General features: G+C 46.9%; 1 protein-coding gene across 5 annotated transcripts in view; it reads left to right on the forward strand.

Annotated features, from left to right (window-relative positions):
• The window catches only part of POU2F1 (POU class 2 homeobox 1), a 138,595-nt gene that overhangs the window by 89,085 nt on the left and 30,214 nt on the right, over positions 1 to 19,296 (forward strand). For 3 of the 5 annotated variants that reach the window (XM_059673981.1, XM_059673979.1, XM_059673980.1), the window contains 6 exons: positions 7,530 to 7,630; positions 8,519 to 8,572; positions 12,199 to 12,318; positions 15,666 to 15,854; positions 17,297 to 17,423; positions 18,587 to 18,681. In XM_059673981.1, the coding sequence (XP_059529964.1) occupies positions 7,530 to 7,630; positions 8,519 to 8,572; positions 12,199 to 12,318; positions 15,666 to 15,854; positions 17,297 to 17,423; positions 18,587 to 18,681 (686 nt within the window). Of the gene's footprint in view, positions 1 to 7,529; positions 7,631 to 8,403; positions 8,573 to 12,198; positions 12,319 to 15,665; positions 15,855 to 17,296; positions 17,424 to 18,586; positions 18,682 to 19,296 lie in introns of all 5 variants that reach the window. The other 2 variants (XM_059673983.1, XM_059673982.1) reach the window with 1 other exon arrangement.

Raw genomic sequence — 19,296 nt, forward strand, 5'->3', positions numbered from 1 at the left:
TAGCATATTACTCTTTGATTGGTTGAATGGATGACTGGACAACCAGACACTTAGCATATTAGACTTTTTAAAAAAATATATTTTATTGATCTTTTTACAGAGAGGAAGGGAGAGGGAGAGGGGGATAGCGAGTTAGAAACATCGATGAGAGAGAAACATTGATTTAGCTGCCTCTTGCATGCCCCCTACTGGGGATGTGCCCGCAACCCAGGCACATGCCCTTGACCGGAATTGAACCTGGGACCCCTGAGTCCACAGGCCGACGCTCCATCCGCTGAGTCAAACCAGCCAGGGCTAGACTTTTATTATGTAGGACTAGAGGCCTGGTACACCGGTGGAGTCTCTCAGCCTGGCCTGCGGGGATCAGTGGACCTCTGTGCTGCTGCAACGCGGCCTTAACTACCAGCTCATTGGGCTCCAGCCTGCTGTCTGCATCGATCCCGCACAGCATGAAGTAGTGTGTGAAGCGGCAGGCGGCCAGGGAGGAGCCTGAGCCCAGGCTGGGCACTGGTCCACTCCCGCTCATCCTGGCCCCGCTGTGCCTGCCGCCACTGCTCGGGCTTGCGCTGCTGCAGCTGTACTCTCCAGCGGTGAGTCCAGCATCTGGTGCCCATCTGTCAGCTGAGCGGTGCTCCTGCTGTGGGGGCGCACTGACCACTAGGGGGCAGCTCCTGCATTGAGTGTCTGCCCCCTGGTGGTCAGTGCGCATTATAGCTACTGGCCGATTGTCTAGTTGTCCGGTCACTTAGGCTTTTATATATATAGACTAGTAAGTCCTGTGCACGAATCCATGTGCCTGTAGGTTGCTGCCACCCTCCTGTAGCTCTCTGCCCACTGCCCCACCCTCCTGTAGCTCCCCCCACTCCCCTTCCCCCCCTCATAGTTTGCTGCCCTGCCCCCTCCTGTAGCTCTCCGCAGCCCACTTGTACCTCGCTGGCCCACCCTCCTGCTGATCCGTGATCTGGCTGTGATGCGCTTGGTCGTTACGCTTCAGGGCATAATGGCTAATTAGCATATTCCTCTCTTATTATATAGGATGAGCATTTATTTATGTCTTCTTATTTTTAAGTAAAATTTTACAATTTTTTGCTCATAGGACTTGCTATAGTTTGATTTTAAATAAATTTTGTGTGCTGTAACCTGTTAAACTCTCTTATTCTAATAATAGATCATTAGATTCCTTAGTATATTTATATACAAACATAATCAAATCATCTGAGAAGAGAGCTTTGTTTCTTTTTTCCAGCTTCTGTGTTTTCATGCCTTGCTTTACTGGCTAAGCTTTCCAGGAGTGGGTGCCCTTCTCTTAAAGGGAGTGCTTATTGCTCCTTATCCAATTAAGGGAGTTTCTTTCTATTCCTATGCCTAGAAGTTTTATCATAAGTGGGTATTGAATTTTATCTGAGGGTTTTCCTTTAAGATAATGGTAAATCATATTAATTGATTTTTTTTTTTAACTCCAAACCAATCGTACATTCCTGGAATAAGTCCATCTTAGTTATAATATTTTATCTTGCTAGATTATTTTTGCGATTGTTATTTAGGCTATTTCCATATATATTTATGAGTAAATCTGGCTTGTGTTTTTTGTTTTTTTTTTCATACTGTCTTTGTCAAATTTTGGTATCAAGATTTTCCTGTCCATATAAAATGAATTAGGAAGTGTTCCTCTACCCTCAACTCTGGAAAAGCTGTACAGATTGGAATTATTTTGCCTTAGATTTTTGGAAGCAAACAGAGGAAAAGTGTCTAGGCTTTTCATTTGGGGTGGGGGTTGGGGGATTTTACTTATTAATATAATTTCTTCAAAAATGTGGCCTCTATGGATTTTCTATTTGTGTTTTAGTCAGTCTTGATATGTTCTCTTTTCTAGAGTTATCTGTTTCTATATTTTTATGTTATTGGCATGGATTTTATTGGTTCATCTTGTTAGTATCTGTGGCATTTTTCAGTGATGCCCTTTGTGTTAGCCTTAAAATACTTGCTCCGCCTCTTACTTCCTTGTTCCATTGTAAGAGAAGTTTGTAAGTTATGTGATTTTTTTTGAAAGAACCGAGTTGGTGTTTCTATAGCAGGGTGGGCAAAAATAGGTTTAAGTTGTGTGTACATGAAACAGTTTATTCTTGTATTATTATTTATTGACTAGAGGCCTGGTGCACGAAATTCATGAATGGGTATGGTCTCTAGGCCTGGCCAGTGATCAGGGCCGATTGGAGCATTCTGGCTGCCAGCCGGAGCCTTCCTTCCCCCGGCTGCCAGCTGCCGGCCGGGGCCTTCCTTCGTCCTGTGCCGCTCCCGGTGGTCAGCGCATGTCATAGCGAGTAGTCGAACTCCTGTTCCATCGAACTCCCGAGGGGACAGTTTGCATGTTAGCCTTTTATTATATAGGACTAGGAGCCCAGTGCACGAAATTCCTGCACTGGGTGTGTGTTGGGGGTGGGGAGTGTCCCTCAGCCCAGCCTGCCCCCTCTCACATACTGGGAGCCCTCAGGCGTTGACCCCCATCACCCTCCAATCGCAGGATCGGCCCCTTGCCCAGGCCTGACGCCTCTGACAGAGGCGTCAGGCCTGGGCAGGGGACCCTCATTTCCCCCCATCACTGGTTCTGCCCCCAGCCCAGGCCTGATGCCTCTGGCCCAGGCGTCAGGCCTGGGCAGGGGACCCCCAGACCCCTCCAACTGCTGGCTCTGCCCCTTGCCCAGGCCTGATGCCTCGGCCAGAGGTGTCAGGCTTGGACAGGGGACCCCCATCTCCCCCCGATCACTGGCTCTGACCCCTGCCCAGGCCTGAGGCCTCTGGCCCAGGAATCATGCCTGGGCAGGGGACCCCCATCTCCCTCTGATCGCTTGCTCCACCCCCCGCCCAAGCCTGATGCCTCTGACCCAGGCTTCAGGCCTGGGCAAGGGGACCATCATATCCCTCCAATCCCTGGCTCCGCCCCAAGGCCACCTTTGCCCTGCCCCCCACCTCTTAGCTCCCCCCTGGGTTTCCGATCACTATCAGTGGCAGGGTGCTTCTTCCTGCTTTCCCTTTCGCCTCCCTGCATTGTGCCTACATATGCAAATTAGCCGCCATCTTTGTTGGCAGTTAACTGCCATCTTAGTTGGCAGTTAATTTGCATATAGCCCTGATTAGCCAATGAAAAGGGTAGCGCCGTACGCCAATTATCATTTTTCTCTTTTATTAGTGTAGATTGCTGTATTTTTTATTACAACCATAAACCTCCTTTTTTGTACCCCTGGATGTGTTTTTGTTGCTGTTTCACTGGTTTTTGGTTTTAACTTTATTATTGCTTCTCCTCTGTTCTCTTTGGATTAATTTCTCTCTTAGCACTTCCTTCTCTTTGCTGCACATCGGACAGTATTAAACTACCCCGTCCCGTAGCTCTCCCTTCACTGGCTTCTGAAGCACACTAGCCTTGAGGGGTCTTTCTACTTTCTTAGCTTCCCCCTTTCTGGCTCTCTTTGACTTTTCATCTCCTCTTGTTGGTACCCTCCTCTCTTCAACCCTCTTTTCTCTATATTCATTCTTCTCTGATAGACATTTTTACTCTCCTGATTTTAGCTATCACTTCTCTGTAAGTGATTAACAGAATCAGGGAACACATTCCATGTTCTGGCTCTTCCACACACTAGCGATGACGTGTTGAGCAATCCACTGAATATTTCTTATGCTGTTTCTTCACCAATAAGACAAAGAGGTTGGACACAAGATCTCTGCAGTTCACCTCGTAATGCCATTCCAGGAACAGCCTTACAGAAGTGTGAGCTCGCCTGTCATCTGAAACTGCCTTCTGGATCACTTTTCTTCCCTGTTTGGTCAGGATTTCTGAGTTCTCTCTCTCTGAGGTTAACCTTCCTTTCTGCAAATTCACCTTCTCCTCTGTCCATTCCCCTGGTTTTTTACTTGGATGTTCTCAGTTTTCCAGGCACATGTTTGGTGCTGGCTCCCAATACTCTGTCTCCCCATATTGTCCTCATACTCAAGACTGATTGTGTGTGTGTGTGTGTGTGTGTGTGTGTGCTGTGTTCCCTCTCCTCTCCTTTTAGCCGAGTTTAAGTCTCTATGTTTTATACGAATGATTTCTACATTATGTCTACTTTCTTCTGTCGCTCATCACCTTATTGAAAAGCATCTGCCTTTGCATCTTACATCTCAGTTTATTGGAATTGTGGAATGTTCTTTTTACCTTACTAGCTTTGGGTATCCTACCTTTATGCCATGTCCCAGTGGCAGAGCCAGAGCACCTAAATAGTATTAACCGTAGGTCCTTGTAGGAGGATCTATACCAGGGATACCAGAAATCAATCAGTCTTGTGTTAGTGCTGTCTGACTTATAAGGGGCTTGTTACCATTTTTGTGGGACCTTGGAAGTGGAACCAGTGTTCAGATCTCTTGTGGTCCCATGAGAGTGGAGCACTTGGTTCTGGCAGACTTCCAAAACTGGTGATGTGTCCATTCCTAGTTCTTGTCTCTGCTTGTCAAAATCTTACCTTCCTTCAGCCTTCTTGATTTATTCCTAGCATGTTTTCTGTAATTCTGTACACTCTTAAATTTTTTAAAATATGTTTTTATTAATTTTAGAGACAGAGGAAGATGGAGAGAAACATTGATGAGAAACATCAACATTAATCTGCTGCCTCCTGCACACTCCCTGCTGGGGATTGAGCCAGCAACTTGGCATATGCCCTGACCAGGAATTGAATGACCTCTTAGTGAATGGGTCAATCAATGCTCAACCACTGAGTCACACCGGACAGGCCTCTCTGAAAATCTTAACCTAGTAATGATTTTGTGCATAGAGATAGAAACAGCAGCGTTTCAACTTTAAGAGAGTGAAAATTCTATAGTGTGTGGCTTCCAGAAGTGACCCCAATCACTTTACATTTTACTTCATACTAGTCCATCATTATTTGACACAAGCAGGTATCTTGTATTCATTAACTTCATAGATCTAGATAGTTCTATAGTATCCTATGTATGGGAAAAAAACATAAAAGAACAATCACTGAGATTTTAAGGAAGTGCAATGTATATACACATCTATCTATCTATCTATAAAAGCCTAAGTGACCGTTACGATGGAACGACCAGAACAACCAGAATGACCGGTTGACCAGTTGCTATGATGTGCACTGACCACCAGGGGGGCAGAAGAAAAATGCAGGAGCTGCCACCTGGTTGTCAGTGCACTTCCACAGGGGGAGTGCCGCTCAGCCAGAAGCCGGGCTCACGGCTGGCAAGCACAGCTGCAGCAGTGGGAGCCTCTCCCAACTCTGCGGCAGCACTACCAAGCGGCAGCAACAGGTGCAATGGGCCAGGATGAGCGCAAGCGGCGCCCCACCCTGGTTCTGGCTCCTCCCTGGTTCTGGCTCTTCCTATATGGCACACTGCTATATCCCCAAGGGGTCCCAGATTGCATGAGGGCGCAGGCCAGGCTGAGGGACACACCCCCTTCCAGTGCACAAATTTCGTGCACTGGGCCTCTAGTTTCTTTTATAATTATCTCACGGAAAAGTGATACATTTCTTAGGAATTAGAACACATAATGGCAGAAATTGCACCTTTTAGAAATACTGCTTTACTCTCCTAACTGCTGTGCTCTATGTACACAGAGAGGTGAGGGCAAGGAGACGGATACTCCAGTGGTGGGAAGTGGAAGGGCAATACTCGATCATGTGTCTGTATGATTCTCACAGGTTCCTGCAGTCTGTTTTATTTTATTCAGTGTAAAGTATTCTGATGTTTTCTAACAGTTGGATATGGTAACTTGAAAATAATGTCTTAGATACCGTAGATGTATTTCTGGTTATTAGGGTGGTATGTCTTTCCACAAGTTAGTCCTATTCTAACATTTGTAAAATTATAATAATCACAGAGCCCTTGCTAATCTATCTAATAATAGGATAATATGCAAATTGGTTGGACGCTGTCACAAAATACCAATCAGCAGGCTTCATCCCCGCCACCTGTGCCAGCCCAGAGACATGAGGCTCGCGTCCCTGCCCCCTGCGCTGGCCGGGAGACATGAGACTCACGTCCCCGCCCCCAGCAACGGGCCCTGGGATGTGAGGCTTGTGTCCCTGCCCCGGGCAACGGGCCTGTGATGTGAGGCTTGCATCCCCAGCAACAGGCCTGTGACGTGAGGCTCACGTTCCTGGCCTCCCGGCCCGGCACAGGGGCAGGGTCGTGGTGGGGCCTCTGCCACCACATGGTGGGATCTGTAGGCCTCCCCTGGCTCTGGCCTACCTCTTTGGGGCAATCTATCGAGGAGCCCTGGATGGGTGGGTGGGGCCTACCTCCTTGGAGTGATTTATCGCGGGTCTCCCACACTGTAACAGGGCACAGGCCATGCTGGAAAAAGCACCTCCCCTCTCCCCCTCCCCCCCACGCCCGAGTGCACAAATTTCATGCACCAGACCACTAGTTACTTATAGGACTCAAGCAAAACTTTGGGATTGAATACAGTATTAAAACTATTTTGATTATCATGTAAATGGCTGTTTTAGCCATCAGGTTGTTATTTATTAACTAATGGCTCAGTGCATGGATTTGTCCACATTGAAAGGGAAATAATTAGAAGAAATATTTTAATATTGCTATTTGCCCTTTCTCCCTCAGTACCTGGGAGACAACGACCTCTTAGTGCATGGGTCAATGCTCAACCACTGAGTCACACCGGACAGGCCCCCTTGCCCCCACCGCCACTGCTGGTTGCCATTTGTGGGGCAATCAGCAAGGCGATCCCCTGCTGCCACCACTGGTCACCGTCTGCAGGGTGATTGGGCCCCTGCTCACACCCGCCTTGGTCTGGTGATGCCCACTCACTGGCTCCACCATCCCACCATGGTCCCGCTCTCATCGGAGCCCACTGGGGCCAGCAGTGTCTCCACTGCTGCCTGCTGCCAGTGCCGCATCGCCAATGCCTGCCATGTTCTGCGCTGCCGCCTGTTGGTCAATGCATGTCATAGTGAGCAGTCGAACTCCCAGTTGAGGGGACAATTTGCATATTGGGTTTTTATTGTATAGGATGTGTTTAAGTTAAGAATAAGTTTGTCTTGCTCTTGGGAAAGTCACCAGTGAATTTATTCTGTCGAAGCCAAATGCTGAGAAGGATGAGACCAGGGGAGAACCTTGGTACCTCCTTGCACCTCCGTCTCCACCATCTTAACAGCAGTGAGATGACAGTAATCTCTTCCTAAGTACCTCTCATTCATGCTTTTGTTGGGCCTGTTTCCCAGTCACCACATCCACTCCTGATTTCTCCAACACTGTCTTAGATTGTAATGATAATTTGTAGTTTTGTTCCTGTTTCCTATGCTCTCTCTGTGCTTTGGTACTTGTCCTGCCGTCCTGGCTTTAGAAATTATTGTAGTGCACTTTCTTTTGCATTTCTCCGCCTCCTTGGAGATACTTTGGAAAGTGCTTATACAAATAGATGCCTGGTAAATGTTGGTAACTGAAGTCTAGTGCTTAATTTCAGTTGAGTTTGTGTTTGTTATAATTATGTTCTTTTGCTTGCTTTCTAGGCACACAAACGAATGGTCTGGACTTTCAGAAGCAGCCTGTGCCTGTTGGAGGAGCAATCTCAACAGCCCAGGCCCAAGCTTTCTTCGGACATCTCCACCAGGTAGAATGTTCTGCTTGACTGTGAGCAAGGGAAGGATGGAGGCCTGGATGCTGGGGCCTGGGCAGGTCTTTCAGGATGTGGGACTTCTTAAGTTGATCGAGCCTGGTGCTAATCACATCTAATCGTGCCATTCTGAATGGCTAGTCCACATCTTATAGTTAGTTGACTATAGCTATTGACCTCACAGCTGATAATGTGTCAATATTATGTTAGTCCTCCATCGATTATGTTTGCCTGAGGCATTTATTATTATCATGGTCCCAGTGGTGATCCTTATTTTAATGTAACCGTGGTTTGAATTTCTGAACATATGACATGTGAGTATGAAATAGTATGACAGCATTCTGTGTGTTTTGTAGGACAGAATCCTTTCAGCTAGAGCTTGTCGTTAGGGCTATCATGTCTTAAAGACTTGACTATGTGGTGAGCACATATGTAAGATTTTTATTCTGCTGTGTACATGGAGATTTTGAAATTAGAGTGAGCAGATAATTCTGATAGATTATAATAACAATAATGCACGTAAGTCGCTTGTTCACATGTGTTCTTTCACACAATGTGGAAGATGAATTAAGTTTTTAGATCTAAGTGTCTATGAATACCAGCAGAATGTGATGTAAGGAAGGTCTGACTGACACAGAGTGGCATCCCAGTGATGCTGAGTGTGGGCAACACCCTCCAGAAAGCAGTGGGAGCAGCACTTTCTCCTGAGCGGTGGAGGGACCGCGAACTTGTCTGCACAGTTTTAACCCCAGCAGGCTAACTTCTTTCAGCCTCAGTTCTAGCTCAATGACACACTTGGTAGAGGCGCTTGAAGTCCTTGTTGAGGACAGCTCTAATGATGGTGTCAGCAAGTAGACCCTGATGCCCCTGGTTGCTTACCTGCAGGTCCAGCTCGCAGGAACAAGTTTACAGGCCGCTGCTCAGACTTTAAATGTACAGGTAAGCTGGCACATGGGCTTGTGGGCAATTTTTCCATTTTCCCCTAGTTTTCCAATTTCATGGAATGAGCAGGCAATCCTATCTAATAAAAGAGAAAGATGGTAATTAGCGTACGCCCGCTACCCTTCCCATTGGCTAATCAGGGAGATATGCAAATTAACTGCCAGCCAAGATGGTAGCCGGCAGCCAGGCAGCTGATGTGAACATGGAGGCTTGCTTGCTTAAGTGACGGAGGACTCCAACATTCCCCGCCTGACTTGCCGGCCTCTCAGCTGCAACTCTAAGCAACTATGTTGCAAATATAGAAGCTAAAAAAACCCAGAAACCTGCTTTACTCAGCCAGGCTTCAGCCAGCCGGACCGCAACATTGTATCAAATACAGATGGTAAACAAAGGCCAGAAAACAGGCGTGACAGGGGGAGCTCCTCAACCCCCTGATTGGCCCTGCTCTGTGAGTGACAGGGTACAGAGCCCCAACCCCCCTGATGGGCCCTGCTCTGTGAGTGACAGGGGGCAGTGCCCCTGTTTTCAGCAGCCGAGGCCTCAGAGCTAAAGCTGGCCCAGAATTAAAAAAAGAAAAGAAAAAAAGGAGCGGTTGGGAGTTCAGTCACCTGTCAGCCTGAAAACGGCCCTCAGCCCCTCAGCCAGACTGGCCAGGCACCCCAGTGGAGACCCCCACCCTGATCCAGGACACCCTTCAGGGCAAACCAGCCAGCCCCCACCCGTGCACCAGGCCTCTATTCTATATAGTAAAAGGGTAATATGCCTCCCGGCACCAGGATCATCGTGACGGGGCAGCACCCAAACCCTCTGATCGCCCTGCGGCTCTGTGTGTGACCAGGTGCAGCACCCTAACCCCCTGATCAGCCCTGCTCTGTGTGTGACAGGGTGCAGCGCCCCAACCCCCTGATCAGCGCTGCTCTGTGGGTGATAGAGGGCGGCGCCCCAACCACCCCCCACCCCCCACCCCCGGGCCCTGCTCTGTGTGTGACGGGGTAGAGCCATAACCTCCCCATTGGCCCTGTCCTGAGTGTGACAGTGGTGGCGCCCCAACCCCCTGATCGGCCCTGCTCTGTGGGTGATAGAGGGCAGCGCCCCAACCCCCTGATGGGCCCTGCTCTGTGAGTGACAGTGGGGAGCTCCTCAACCCCCTGATCAGCCCTGCTCTGTGTGTGACAGGGTACGGAGCCCCAACCCCCCTGATCCGCCCTGCTCTGTGTGTGACAGGGGGTGGTGCCCCAACTCCCCTATTGGCCCTACTCTGTGCGTGACAGGGGGGAGCTCCTCAACCCCCTGATCGGCCCTGCTCTGTGCGTGACAGGGGGAGCTCCTCAACCCCCTGATTGGCCCTGCTCTGTGCGTGACAGGGTACAGAGCCCCAACCCCCCTGATGGGCCCTGCTCTGTGAGTGACAGGGGGCAGTGCCCCAACCCCCTGATTGGCCCTGCTCTGTGCGTGACGGGGTGGCGCCGCAACCTCCCCATCGACCCTGCCTTGAGTGTGACAGGGGGCGGTGCCCCAACCCCCCAATCGGCCCTACCCTGAGCTTGACTGAGGGTGGCATTGCAACTTCCCAATCTGCCCTGCTCTGTGCATGACAGGGGCGGCACCCCAACTCCCCAATCGGCCCTGCTCTGAGCCCGACCAGGGGCTGCACCTAGGGATTGGGCCTGCCCTCTGCCACCCGGGAGCAGGCCTAAGCCAGCAGGTCGTTATCTCCCGAGGGGTCCCAGACTGCTAGAGGGCATAGGCCGGGCTGAGGGACCCCCTTCCCCCCCGAGTGCACAAATTTTTGTGCACCTGGCCTCTAGTAATTTTATAATATGAAATACTTTGGAGCAGTACCCTTTTTGTATTACTGATTCTCATGAAGATCCAAATAGACCAGGGGTCCTCAAACTTTTTAAACAGGGGGCCAGTTCACTGTCCCTCAGACCGTTGGAGGGCCGGACTATAGTTTAAAAAAAAACTATGAACACATTCCTATGCACACTGCACATATCTTATTTTGAAGTAAAAAAACAAAATGGGAACAAATACAATATTTGTATTTGCATGTGGCCCACGGGAACCCCTGAAATAGAGGTAATCATTGCCACTAATGAAGATGGATTTTACACGATGCTGCTACTGTGAATGACCAAAAGCGATCAAGAAAAGTCAGTTTTCAAAAGTTTTCTGTGTAAGTCCAGGAAAAACGTTTCCAAGTTATGCAGCTGTAGTGCATCCCTAAACACCAACCAAATAACGTCATAAATGTCCTTCTGTTTCCAACTGTCTTTCTGTTGCTCATCGTCATATCTTAGAGAAACACTCTAGTGCAGAGGAACTGTCCAGGACTGAGAGCCGTCTTGAGTCTCATTCTGTTCCTGCTAGCTGTGTGACCTTTAGCAAGTCACTTAACCTCTGGGGTTCATGTATTTTGATCTGCCGTTAAGTGGATAACTGAGAGGATTGCCAGGGTTCCTCTGTGCTCAGAAATGTTATGATTCTGAGGATTGTAAGGGAACCTGTTTATAGATATTGATGTGCTTCAGTCAGTCACAAGTTTAAAACAAAACTTAAATCTGGCTACATTGCTGCTGTGAATCATATGGCAAAGGCATGCCAAGTTCAAGTATTAGGCATGACGCCTTAATATTTCAATCAACCTGCTGTTTCTTTTCATTACCGTGTTTTGGTAACTAAGAGCCAAGAGGGGACACAGTTTCTGGAAGATTGGTTTCAGTGTTGCTAATGACTCAAGACCTCGGGTTGAGCATTCCATGCGACCCAGTGGAATATGGGCCTACATGGAAACAAGGAGGGAAAAGAGAGGGAGATAGTGCAACCTCCCTTTGTGAGGGAGAGGAGGTGGAAAATCGCCTGGGTTGCCATGGTAAACTTTCATCCCTTAGAGAGATGTTGGCAAACAGGCTGTGTCTCCAGTGCCATGTGTTTACAGTCCTGCACTGTAATTACCTCACTGACTGGCAGAATTAATCAGAGCCTCTATGTTAATTAGCCTTGCTGTAGTCCCCAAAACAGGTGGTGGGAAATATGCAAATCTATGCAACATTTCAATGCTCTATATAACCAGTGTTAATTTAACATAAAATATTTTCTCAGTGCCTCTCCAGGACTGAGTTCTCTCCCTCCTGAGGGCAGTGTTTCCGTCTAAGCTGCGGTGTGACTTGATGGGCGATGCTAGGTTAAAGTTCTCTAGATATTAAAGGAAGTTCTGTGGGCCAGGCAGTCACGCTCTGCGTGGGAGTAAGGCCAGACTGCCCAGCAAAGGCCCTTCGGAATGTGGGGCGGGAAGCCCTCCCATAGAGGGTGCAGAGTGCGCTCCCCATCCCTTCCCAGAGGGGAGGGTTACGGTGAATTTCGCCGGTTTGTGTTGGACCAAATTATTTTTTCTTCTTAAAAATTATAATACAACTTTGCTGGCAATGGAACAAAAAAAATCTATAAACTTAATATGCAAAATCAGGAAAATACACAGATTTATAAGAAAGGAAAAGAATGAAACCAGAAAACTCATGACTGAATAAGTTCATGTTTTAAATAATTCTTGAAATATGGAGTTATAAGTGCATTTCTTTTAATGAACAATTTGAAATCTCTTTACCCCCTCCCACCTTCAGTCTAAATCTAATGAAGAATCGGGGGATTCCCAGCAGCCAAGCCAGCCTTCCCAGCAGCCTTCCGTGCAGGCAGCCATCCCGCAGACCCAGCTCATGCTGGCTGGAGGGCAGATAACCGGGGTAAGTTTTCTGGGAGCATCGTAATAGACGCTCTGTGCCAGACTGCCATTGGCCAGCTGTTGATTAGGACTCTGCTGTAGCAGGCAGTAACGGGGCTGGGCCTAGCACCATTATGTATATTTTCTACAATTGCAGATGCTTGGGATAAACTGACAGCGTTTCTAAACCCATGTTTCCACTGTTGCTTCGTCATGCGGTGGAATCATTGTCCAGTGGGTGAGACCCTTGCATTGATGAATAGTAGTGACCATTTGCATTATGACATCATTGCAGAGCAGAAGTTAAAGAAGGGAATCCTATCTAATAAAGAGGGCATATGCATATTGACTGTCACACAGTAACAGTCAAAATGGCTGGGCCCACAGTGGAGGCAGGGATTCCATAACACAAGATTGCTGCACCCACAGTGGAGGCTGAGTTCCCTTAATGAACAATTAGCAGGAACCTGAGGCTGCGCCCCCACCTGGTGGGGCTTGACAGGGGACCTCAGGCCGCACCCCCCACCCCCCCCACCTGGTGGGGCTTGATGGGGGTGGGGCCAGCCGGGTCTGGGTCTCCCGCAATTTCGAGGCACGCATGGGTGGGTGAGGACTTGACTCTGGTTCCCATGGCATGCCCCAGACTCTGACAAGAGGAAGATTTTCATATACATTTTACTAATTTTCTTTCATCTCTGATACTTCTATTATAGAGAAAGGGCAAATAGCAATATTAAAATATTTCCTCTAATTGATTCCCTTTTAATGTGCACAAATTTTGTGCACCGGGTCACTAGTAATGCCTATAAAAGAACATTTAAGTTACAGTGTGATGTTCTAAAATTAAGCCTCTGGTCTCAAATTCTGGCTCTCAGTTTACTGTCTGGGCTAATTATGCCATCTCCCCGTGGCTCAGTGTTCCTTTGCTTAAATGCAGATGTTGATAATGCCCATGCCACAGTATTGCGATAAAGACTAAGGGTAATACTGTATGTAAAACTCATAGAACAGTGCTGGGCATGTAGTATTCAATAAATGTCATTTATTTTTATTGGCAACTAGAGGCCTGGTGCATGAAATTCATGCACAGGTAGGGTCCCTAGGCCTGGCCAGAGATCAGGGCCGATCTGTAGGGTGACTGGCGAGATGATCAGGGGCCCCCGCTGGCATCTGCCTTGGCTGGCTTGGGGCCTGCAGGTTTGGGGCAACTCCTTTATTGAGTGTCTGCCCCCTGGTCGTCAGTGCACGTCATAGCGACCAGTCATTCCGCTGGTTGTTCTGCCGTTCAGTCAATTTGCATTATAGGCTTTTGTTATATAGGATAAGTTGGCCTATGTGAATATATTGAGCTTTTAACTTTTCAGCTGTCTTTGCTCTAAGACACCATTTAAAATACAGTGGGGCCTTGACTTATGAGTTTAATTCGTTCTGTGACGGAGCTCGTAACTCAGATTACTCGTATGTCAAATCAAAAAGTGAACGAGTGAAACACGTGATGCTGGGCTGATGTTGTGGTGTTCACTGTGACGTTCGCTGCGCCATCTAGCGGTGGGGTATCTGAAGCTGGCTCGTAACCCGAATTTTAGCTCGCAACTCAAAGCAAAAAATCGGCCGAGAGAGGGCTCATATCTCAAAAAACTCGTTAGTCGGGACACTCGTAAGTCAAGGCCCCACTGTATTTTTCCAGCCTGGCAGGCATGGCTCAGTGATCAGCCTATGAACCAGGAGGTTACGGCTCAATTCTGGTCAGGGCACATGTCCGGGTTGCAGGTTCAATTACCATTTGGGGGTGTGCAGGAGGCAGCCGATCAATGATTCTCTCTCATCATTAATGTTTCTCTCTCTCCCTCTCCCTTTCTCTCTGAAATCAATAAAAATATTTAAAAATATTTTTCTAATGCTGAAAATTTCTCGTATTGTTTTTGGGGGAGGAGGTGGGGTATTAAGGAGTAGTAAGGAAGAGTTATTTATTAATTAATGTCACATCAACCCACAAAATTTTGTATGTCCTTCATTTCCTTTAAGTATGTTTTGGCAGTAGAAAGCTCTTTTAAGAATTATTGCAAAATTGTTTACAAAATCCCATTAGTAGAGATGAGTACATATTCATATATTATATGAAACCTCTATAAACATATCTGGAAGGGAATCTGACTTTTGAATCGTTTGATTCGGATTCTGTCTCTAAGGCACAGACAGGTTGTATCGGACCCTTTAGGACAGTGATGGCGAACTTATGACATGCGTGTCAGAGGTGACACGCGAACTCATTTTTTTGGTTGATTTTTCTTTGTTAAATGGCATTTAAATATATAAAATAAATATAAAAAATATAAGTCTTTGTTTTACTATGGTTGCAAATAGCAAAAAATTTCTATATGTGACATGGCACCAGAGTTAAGTTAGGGTTTTTCAAAATGCTAGCACGCCGAGCTCAAAAGGTTCGCCATCACTGCTTTAGGAGGAGGTGTGCGCCAAGTGGCAGTCCTTGCTCTTCAGAATATGATAGTATTCCTTTTCCTTTGATCAGCGCGTGGCATCAAAAGGAAGGAGGAGCTCACTGCTTTAATGCAGCCTGAAATAAGTTGCATTGTGAAAGCAAGTTTAAATCTGCTCTGAATATATTTCCTCTGCTACTGGTTGAGTTTTTGCTTTGGGTGAGGAGTTTCTATAATAGTGAGGGACATTTGGGATTCCAGGTTTATATGGCTGGAGCCTCTGTTAAACCTGCATCTGAAATTATTTGCATGTAGAGAGAGGGGCTGTCACCACCTGTTTCACAGAGATAACGTGTGGGAAAGGGGATGGAAAGTTGCAGACCCATTGCTTTCAATAACAGAAGAGACTGTTGGAGGGAGGGGGCTGCAGGGAGACTCAGAAAAGAAACAAATGGAGCTCATAATTCTTTAGTCATATCTTCAGCCATAATGGAAATGACAGACTAGGGCAGGATTCATGCTAGTGGGGAGCAGCTGGGCCTTATCAGCCCGTCCTATGTCAGATGCAGCTTACGTGGTCCTCATTCATCTGACTGCCCACTTGCTGCTCTGTTGGGTATACATTTCTTTTCATAGCCTGTGTTGATTCTTTTTCTTCTTGCTTACTAGTTTACTACTATTTTGCTTGAAACCTAGGGCCCTGGACAAGCTTGAATGATTTAAGTCCAGAGTGAGGTCCACCATTTTCATTTAAATGTTCTGCTGGTAATGGTAGCTTGATCACTGATGAACATTTTAGTCTCATGCTAACCACGTGAAGTTGGTAGCTAAGGTCTAATACCACTTGAGTTACCTCCTTCAGAGCAGTTGACTTGAATTAGGGGCCCTTCTTCTTTAATTCTTTCCAATTGTTTGTCCTAATTTTGTTTAGCTCACTTTGACGCCAGCCCAGCAGCAGTTGCTCCTGCAGCAGGCGCAGGCACAGGCACAGCTGCTGGCTGCTGCGGTACAGCAGCACTCCGCCAGCCAACAGCACAGTGCTGCCGGGGCCACCATCTCTGCCTCCGCCGCCACTCCCATGACGCAGATCCCGCTGTCTCAGCCCATACAGATCGCACAGGTGAGTGAGTAGCTCTCAGAGCCGGGGCAGGGAGAGGAACAATCTCACAGCCGGAGCAGGGAGAGGAGCAGTCTCAGAGCCGGGGCAGGAAGTGAGGGACAGTCTCGGAGCCGGGGCAGGGCATGAGGATCAGAAGGGCAGTTTTTCTTTAATCAGGAATTCACTTTCTGATTGTTAGTGGGGCTCTTGCAGGCTCAGGAGCTCTCAATCAGTGAGGTAAGTGGTAGCCTTCCTTACCACTACAAGTGATAATACATTTGTTTGCTTGAGTTGATATTATAAACACATAAGTGATTGTTTGAATAACAGACTGTATTAAGTGACAGGTCTTGAGTAGTTAGCTGGCATGTTTTTGAAGCAAGGGGTTGGTCACTGTGTCTCATTAGCCACTGGCTGCAGCCTGGTTCTGTCTGGTGCTGCAGTGGATGCTGCCCATGTGCGAGCCAGTGAGGCGCCTGCTGTAGTCAAGGAGCTTGGGCAGAACTGTGGTAGGACATTGTTTGGTTTCATTTTTCACATTTTGGAGCCAAGTATCAGAGATAATAAAAATGCATTTAAGAGGCATAGACAGTACCACCAAGGAGGGAAGGTGAATGAAATCCTTCATCTCAAGGAGAAGAAGAGAGAAGGGGTAGGCAGGGCAGTGAGGTCTATGAAGATTGTTATGAGCCTGGTCCTGGACAGCTGTGTTCATCCCCCAGAGAGGCCTTGGAAATGCACTGAAAGGGAGCGGGGGTGTGACTAGACAGCACAAAGAAACAACTACAAGAGTAGGGAATAGATGTCAGACTAACTTTTTTGGCTTTTATATACAATCTTTATCAAGATGACATTTTTATTTTGACCACTTCCTTGATCAACAAAAACATGTTGTTAGTGCCTGAGCTGTGACACCCTGTGTTGACATTATTTTAATAAGATAAGATATTATCGATCAGATTTTTGTATGGATAACGTAATGTTTCACAGTGATTTCTCAGTTGAGTTCAATGAGCTGGTGCCAAATTTCATAAATCCCTATAGATTTTTAAATTTGTTTATGCAAATTCAGATAGCACTCTCAATTTTTACTTCAGAGAAAAAATCAGTTAACTATTTAAAAACTCAAATTCTTTTCTCATTTGATTTTTAAAATCCACTTGATTTTTAAAACCCATGTTGGTCTCTACATGTTAAAGCACACCTTTAACCATTTATTGTGGGAATTGGAAATAACCATTGAAAATTAGGCTCATTGTAAGTCATAACACAACATCTGCCAACAAATATAGTCCTTGTAGGAGCTCCGTTTCTTCCGCATTGTGGACGCACTGGAGCATGCGTCATGCATGAGTGAGAAGTGTTGCCTGATTGGGTTGGGATAGAACGCCTCATCTGAGAATGTTACGAATAAGCAAACTTTTATCTCCCTCTCCAACCGTGTTTTCATTCGAATGCTTTAGGATCTGCAACAACTACAGCAACTTCAGCAGCAGAATCTCAACCTGCAGCAGTTTGTGCTGGTGCATCCAACCACCAACCTGCAGCCAGCACAGTTCATCATCTCACAGACGCCCCAGGGCCAGCAGGGTGAGCCCATCACAGCCGTCCACTTGCAGGGAAAGCAGCCCTGAAACTGCCCATTAGAACAGGGGTCCTCAAACTACGGCCCGCGGGCCACATGCGGCCCACCGAAAACATTTATCCAGCCCGCCGGGTGTTTTTGCCGCCGCTGCCTGTTGCTTAGCAGCCGACTAGTTTTTTTTTAAACTATAGTCCGGCCCTCCAACAGTCTGAGGGACAGTGAACTGGCCCCCTGTTTAAAAAGTTTGAGGATCCCTGCATTAGAACAATGTTCTCCTTAAATTTTATTGGCCTTTGAACTCAGTGTTCATGTTAAGAAGAATATTTTTTTCACGCGTACCACAATATTGAAGGTCATCCTTCCCTGCCATCATTTCTGTAATCACCAAGGAGGAACCAAGAGTTGGGCCAAAAGTCTAAATGAAATCTCTCAACGCTGAACATAAATTGGATAAATTGCTTCTGGTGTTTTGGTAGTTTTTCCTGGAAGTGTAGTCAAAGAATGTAGGCCAAGCATTCAAGTATATGCTTCTAACAATCATTTGGTTTCTTTTAAGGTTTGAGAAGGAGAGGGTGTTATATTAGAAGGTGTACACAATTTGTAAACGATAAAAACTGTCTTCACCGCTGCTTAGTGGTGAATATTGTATCAACAATCAAGTTCATCGTGTTTGTAAAGCTGGTTAATGGCATCAGTGCAGAGGGTGTCTGGGTGGGTGGTTCCTCATCATTGCTGTTGCTTAGCCTTTTTTCTTGACCATTCACTCCAAAAACTTTTGTTACGTAAATGCCTGTTACATTTAAAGGGTAGTCTGCTCCCTTCATGAACTAGACAATTCTCTGGTTGTTGGTGAAGGGTTCTGGGTGAGAGATTGAGCTCTTGGGAATGTCAGTCTGCTTCCATTTAGACTACTTCACTTTCATCCATTCCACCCGAAAGTAAAGAACTGGCCAATTAGAGGGTTATTCAGGTTACACTAAAGACAGGCCATCTTAGTCTGATGTTTCATATCTCCTTGCCCAAGTCACATTAGCAAGATTGAACTTTAGTAAGACCAGTAAGACTATCAGGAGATCAGTTGGAAATATCCATCTCACGGTCATATTCTTTTTGCTATGAGTTCTAAGTAGTCCTGATGTTCCTGGCATAATGTGTTGTGTTTTAACAGGTCTCCTGCAAGCGCAAAATCTTTTAACGCAACTACCTCAGCAAAGCCAAGCCAACCTCCTACAGTCGCAGCCAAGCATCACCCTCACCTCCCAGGTCAGCCTTCTCCCATGGGGGTTGCTTTTTCTTGTCCTGTTGTTTTAAGGGACTTTTGGACTTTGTTGAATTAAACACACACACACACACACACATCCTAATTTTAAAAATCCTAGTATTCAAAAACTGACCAAAAATTCAAAGCTGGGCTTATCAGCTCGATAAAGCACCACTACCAAATTGATGTAGTCTTTGAAAATCTTCAAGGAGTCCCTTTTTTCACGTATGTTCATAAAGAATGACAGTCTTAGTGGCAAGTGAGTAATGAGTTCTGGCTATTTGACCACCCTCCCCCAGCACTGCAGTAGAGCTTGCCTTGAACTAGAGGCCTGGTGCCTCACAAAGGCCTGAGCGCCCTCGGTTGGCCCTTTCGCGGGAGCTGCATAGAGGCCCTAACCCCTGTGTCTTCTCTCCTCTCAACTTTCAGGTGTTGCTTCAGCTCATTCCTACCAGAGTGTAGCTCTAAAACGCACCAGTCTAGACACTGAGAGGCGAGAGCATTAGACCAGGTCAGCTGTGACTGAGCGTGTCATTGGCGCATCTGTAAATTAAGTGATGCTCTGAACTGCTGCCCTGGGGCCCATTCTCCCTCTGACTCTGTACTCATGGAAGTTT

Source organism: Myotis daubentonii, chromosome 18 (genome assembly GCF_963259705.1).
Source record: "Myotis daubentonii chromosome 18, mMyoDau2.1, whole genome shotgun sequence".
Classification (NCBI taxonomy): domain Eukaryota; kingdom Metazoa; phylum Chordata; class Mammalia; order Chiroptera; family Vespertilionidae; genus Myotis; species Myotis daubentonii.